The 6,257-nt window shown below is 37.1% G+C and overlaps 1 protein-coding gene across 3 annotated transcripts in view; it reads left to right on the forward strand.

The window, feature by feature from the left end:
• The window catches only part of LGSN (lengsin, lens protein with glutamine synthetase domain), an 81,933-nt gene extending 75,946 nt beyond the window's left edge, over window positions 1–5,987 (forward strand). For all 3 annotated transcript variants that reach the window (XM_044776934.2, XM_070514630.1, XM_014831371.3), the window contains 2 exons: window positions 47–213; window positions 4,567–5,987. In XM_044776934.2, coding sequence (XP_044632869.1) covers window positions 47–213; window positions 4,567–5,766 — 1,367 coding nt within the window. In that variant the 3' untranslated portion in view covers window positions 5,767–5,987. The remainder of the gene's footprint in view (window positions 1–46; window positions 214–4,566) is intronic.
• The last annotated feature ends 270 nt before the right edge of the window (window positions 5,988–6,257 follow it).

Below are 6,257 nucleotides of genomic sequence, written 5' to 3' on the forward strand. Positions count from 1 at the left end.
CAGTTCATCATGATCTATTGATTTTGAACCACCCTTTATTTTACAGATAACACCAAGGACAGCACTGAAATTCTGACCGCACCTCAACTCTCCTCTAGAATGAAGCACATTAAACAAGAGATGGCTAAAAATCACCTTCAGTTTGTGCGATTTGAAGCCACAGACCTCCACGGTGTGTCCAGGTCTAAGAGCATCCCGGCACACTTTTTCCAAGTGAGTTTTACAAGTAGAGTTATGACTGAATGTAATTTCATGACCCTTAACAAGCCAATAGTCCCCATTACTCTTCCACATTTTATTGTAATCCATACAGCAATTCAAGCCGAAAGCAATAATTCCTTTTGTTTCTTCCCTTGTCCCTCCCCAAACACATTATTGCCCCCCAAGGAGCTGGACATATGCTTTCGGCTCCCCAACAGCTATTCCTTTACCCAATAGAAATATAAAACTAATTAAGACCGGGAATTTTAGTCCTTCTGCCTTGAATAATTTCCCTCCACAGAATTATCTTTTCTCTCTTACTGCAATTATGAAGATTATATTTTGCTTGACATGAGAAAATTGCAACAGAAGACCCAACAGCAAATAGGAGAAAAAATGATTAAACAGAAAGAACTTGCTAGATAAAAAGCACACTCCTTTCAGTCTTTAATTCTGATAAGAAAATACCCTATTGTTGTTGGATAACTTAATGAATATTATTAAGTTCTTGAAAGTAGTGATATCAAGAAATACTGTATTTTTGGACATGTTTTGAGACTTTCTGTGATTTTTTTTCAGTTTATGTGATGTATTTATTTTAATGACTGATTTATTACGTTACTGAAACATCATTTCTTAGGAACAAACATCAGTCAGTATTAAATATGAAAGTATAAAAATTAAATATCCTCTGAGTTTATTTTTTGAATATATCTTACTTTTATCACTTGAATATCAAATTGTGATTTTTCTTGTTTGCTTTATGTTGAGAAAAACTGGGCATCTTCAAAAGACTTCTTAAAAGAATTCCAACGGACTCAAAATTTGTCTCGTAGGAAATTCTTCAGGTCTGCCTACAGATATTGTTCCCGCTTTATCCAGGCAGGAACACACGCTGGTTAATTGTGATAACAATATGTGGAATTTACTGTGGACAAGCCCAGAATCTAATTCACGTGAATTTATTTCAGTCAATAAGGAAACATAACTGGCACTTCAGGCACTTGCCAGAGACCTCAATATAAAACTGTTTGCTAGTCAGTTTTTGCCAAATGCTAATAATTTATTTCACTAATGGCATCTGAAAGCTACATAGTTAAAACATTACTCTCTTCCTCAATGGAACTCCTTTACAAAAATATAATTTAATATGCTCCCTATGTTTACTGAGACTTGATGTACTTAGCGTAAAGAGAAAACGAGCATTGGTTTTTTTTTTTTTAAAAAAACACTATTGAAAATATTTTCCATTATCTTGGTCAAGGTCCCACATATAAGTACCACTTTTTTTTTTCCTGGAGTTTAGCTGGGAAAAAGTTTATCTATCATGAGAATTTTAGTATAACTCATCGTACTTCCTCTTAATTGCTGTATTTATTCTTAGCCCATTTTCTAGTACATTTCCCACCCATTTCCTTACCTACTTATTGTTATTTTATTATTATTTAGTGGTCATACAGTATTTATATTTATATATTTTTTAACAAAATACTAAATTCATTTTGGAATTTGTAAAGGTATAAATAGTAATGAGTATTTGCAATTTCAGATTAAATAATTCATTTTGGAAAATTTATTGTGAACAGACATTAAAAATAGGTTCATCTCTGCAAAACAATCTCAGCAATGCATGTTTGTGTGTACATGTATACACACACACAACTCCATATGGGAAATTCATTAGACAGAGTGGAGTCAATAATACGAATTTGCCTATAGCATAGTGAAAGGTAATTTCAATCTTTATAAAATAATTTTTAAACCATTTTTGTATTTGTGGAAAATAAACTATCAACATGAAAATTATTGTTAAACTACAAAGGGATATAAGAGATAGTATAATCCATCTTCTTCCCTTCTAGATGAGGAGGCTGAGTCTCAGAGAGGTTAAGGAAGGCTTTCTTAAAATGGTACCCACAGCTCCTGGCAGAGCGAGGATCGGTCTGTGATTCCTCACTTCCAATCCCAGTGCTTTTTTTAACTGCACCTGCTGCCTCCAGCTCAGCTTTTATATTTCTTTTTATTCTTCATTTGAGCTAAATATTCTTTCTTATTAAATCTAAAAAAATATTGATTTTTTAAAAACAAGCATCTACTAGGAATAGAGGAAAAGACTGTTATATAATTGGAAAAGGTCAAATGGGGAGCCTCTGAAATGATTGTACCTCCTTCTTTTTAGAGAACTTACCGTGTGCCTGGCCCTGTGCCGAAGGCCTTACAGACATTATTTTCTTTAAACCTGACGACCAACTTATACTGTCTCTGTTCTATCAAAGGACAGGTTTTTACTTAAACTGTATGCAGATAATGTGAGTTCTTTCTATCTTTGATCTAATCAAAACATGATATATTGTTATAGAACTCATAACTAATTCTTTGGTTATTTCAAAAAGTGACCTTTACTGTGGTCCAAATTTTAGTTATCGTAGAGATTGAACTATTTTGCAAGAATTTTTATTGAGTCCCTGGTGATCTATATTGGAGAGTGAAGTTGTCCTAGTACTTGTATTTATAAACACAGTTTAAGATAACTTAATTTGTTGCCATGAACAAGATATGTTTACATATATTTATATATTTCCCACTACTAATAAAGAGTAGTTTGAATTCAGAATGTCCAAAAAAGAATAAAGAAAATGACAGTCTTAGAAAGGAGTGCTCAGAAAAATACAGATTAAATAGCCTGAAGAATAAAGTGTGACTTTTTACTATTCTTTAAATTCTTGAAGGACTATTGGAGTGAAATGTAAAAAGCTGTTCTCTATTGTTGCCAACCAATTGAATATAAACACAGATTGAAATTGCAGGAACTCTTGGAAGTCTCATGAATAAAATACATTACCTCTCATTTTAGATACATACAGAGCTAGCATACAGATTTGCAAACTAAAAAATTGACAAGTAGAGAAATAACATTATTCCTCACGGTGAAAATTCAAATTAAAGGATTTCGTACTAAAGGACCTTAAAATCTCACAATGTGTGTGTTTGCATAAAGTTTATATAAAGAGGTCTTTGAGTGAGTAGAAAAATTAAGCAGGCACTGAATAGTGTCCAACTTACTCAACTTTATTACTGGCAAATTTGGACCAGCCAAGTTGAATGGCCTTTGAAAATACGTGTAGGGGGTGGAGGGTGAAGGAGGCAGTGGCCACGGTCAAAGGCAGAAGAGTGGCCTCGTAGATTGCCTCTGCCAGCACCAGCCCCTCTTTGCAGCCATGCTGTTTGGGATTTGGAAGTAATATAGGAAATAATCTGGCTTGTAGAATGTTAGTATGTTTTATTAACCTCATAACGCTCACTGACATCATGGGAACCAAACTTTACAGTCAGTTTTTTCTCCACTTGTTAACGTAAACTTCAACACATGAAGCCTTGTTGATATTCCCTTTACACAACTTCTAAAAATGGTTTAATGTGTCTGTTCAATTTTATAACCTCACCACTTCCTCGTTGTCTGGCACAGAGCAACAGTCAAACAGATGAGCAAATCCACTGAACCCAGAGCTACACGGCTAGGAAGCGTGGATTAGTCATTTAGTCTAATACTTTCGTTTCACAGACATGGGAGCCAAGGCACATAGTCCAGCGTCTTGCCTACCTTCACACAAGAAATTAAGGAAAGAGCCAGGACTAGAAGTCCGATTTGGTGATGCCCAGTTCATGCTGACTTGCAGCTACAATATTTTGGAAACTATAACTTTGGAGGTATAGGTCCACAGTCCCAGGCCAGGTTTCTGGGACTTTGTGAGACAGTGAGGTAGTTCATTCTTAGGTGGGTTGTAGAAGTAAATGAAGAGAGGAGAGCGGCCGTCAGCTCACCTGGCTCCTCTGGTGCTAGGATGACTGTTGTGTCTGCTGTGTCTATGTCGTAGGACTGACCACAGTCAGCTCTCTGAGAAGGACTGAGGATTCTTTCCTGTACGCTTTTGAAAGTCACTTAACTATGGGGATTACAATAGAAATAGGCCAAAAGAAAGCCTTATCTGAAGGATTAGCAACTATGCCATATAATAAGATATGCTTTAAAAAGTCCTTCTGTTATGATCACTTCAAATAATTCCGTAAGGGGTTACCTTGTCATTTGCTCTAAAGCCATTTTCTTTATCATTATACCTTTTATTTACAACTGCTACTTTCAGATCCAAGAGCGTATAAAGGCTTCAAGACTAAAAATATTAAGCATTGTTTATAAAAGTGCATTTGGGGTTTTATTTGAAAATATTTAAAATTGATCTGATATTAAGCTAGTGTTAACCAACAGATGTTAAACACATTTTTTTCTCTCTAGCAAGGCCCTCTCCCCCACCTTTAGTTTATTTTCAAGTTTCAAAATCTGATTGCTCTTTCCTTTAACTTCTTTAGGAAAAAGTGATCCATGGGGTTTGCATGCCCCGAGGTTATCTTGAATTGATACCGAATCCTAAGGACAATGAAGTGGATCACATAAGAGCCACATGTTTCAATAGTGACATAGTCCTGATGCCTGAGCTATCAACCTTTAGAGTTTTGCCCTGGGCTGAGAGAACTGCGAGAGTGATTTGTGACACATTCACTGTGACCGGCGAGCCTCTGTTGACTTCTCCGAGGTACATCGCAAAGACACAGCTGAACCAGCTGAAGGACGCAGGCTTCTCCCTGCTCTCCGCCTTCATCTACGATTTTTGCATTTTTGGTGTGCCCGAAATTATCAATTCAAAGACCATATCTTTTCCTGCTTCAACACTGCTAAATAATCATGACCAGCCCTTCATCCAGGAACTCGTAGATGGTTTGTATCACACTGGAGCCAATGTCGAGAGCTTTTCCTCCTCCACCAGGCCTGGTCAGATGGAAATCTGTTTTCTGCCTGAATTTGGCATCAATTCAGCCGATAATGCATTTACCCTGAGAACAGGTGTTAAAGAAGTGGCAAGGAAATATAATTACATCGCCAGCTTTTTCATTGAGACTGGAGTCTGCAATTCAGGAATTTTGTCTCATAGTCTCTGGGATGTCTGTGGGAAGACAAACATGTTTTGCAGCAGTTCTGGAGTTGAGCAGCTCACCATCACTGGGAAAAAATGGCTGGCGGGGCTCCTGAAGCACTCTGCTGCCCTCAGTTGCCTGATGGCTCCCGCTGTTAGCTGCCGAAAGCGCTATTCCAAGGAGAGCAAAGACCTGAAGGAGAGCGTGCCCACCACGTGGGGCTACAACAATAACAGCTGTGCGTTTAATATCAAGTGTCATGGCGAGAAAGGCGCCCGGATAGAAAATAAACTGGGCTCAGCCACAGCAAATCCTTACCTGGTGCTGGCCGCCACCGTTGCGGCCGGCTTGGATGGACTTCAAAGCAGTGATGATGTCTTGGTGGGTCCAGATGACAGCACAGACCTTTCTCAGTCACATCCTTCTGAGATCCCTTTGAAACTGGAAGATGCCCTTGTGGCACTGGAGGAAGATGAGTGTCTGAGAGAGGCTCTAGGAGAAACTTTCATTCGGTATTTTGTTGCCATGAAGAAATATGAGTTGGAAAATGAAGAAACAGATGCTGAGAGGAATAAATTCTTAGAGTATTTTATTTAGAATGGAATCCTTAATATTCCTCTAGAGATGTGATTTTTACTTAAGTAGCTAATCTACCAGAAAGAAAAGATTGGACTTCTGTAATTAACAACTACAAGACTATCAACGCTTTTGCTCTTTTTTGCCCCTGTAGAATATTTGACAGATGAAGTGCGACTGCTGAGAGAAGATTCTGATAACAGAAACAAACAATAAAGTTGTGGTGAAGCTGTAATATGCAAACTTACCAGGTCTTGTCAGTTAGTCGTCATTTTCTCCGTGTGTGTTGACCTAGATAGAAACAGTCAACTTTTTTCAGGCAATAAATATATTCACACAATAAAAAAGCCAAGAATTAGAAAGCAAAATTTAAAGGACTGGAAAAAAGAGGAAATAATTTTATTTATTCACATAGGTTGTGACTTCCAGGGAGACAAAAATACTTACTAATATAATCTCACTAATCAAGACATATTGAGGATCTATTTTGCAATCATTATTGTGACATTTCT

Source organism: Equus asinus, chromosome 8 (genome assembly GCF_041296235.1).
Source record: "Equus asinus isolate D_3611 breed Donkey chromosome 8, EquAss-T2T_v2, whole genome shotgun sequence".
NCBI lineage: Eukaryota > Metazoa > Chordata > Mammalia > Perissodactyla > Equidae > Equus > Equus asinus.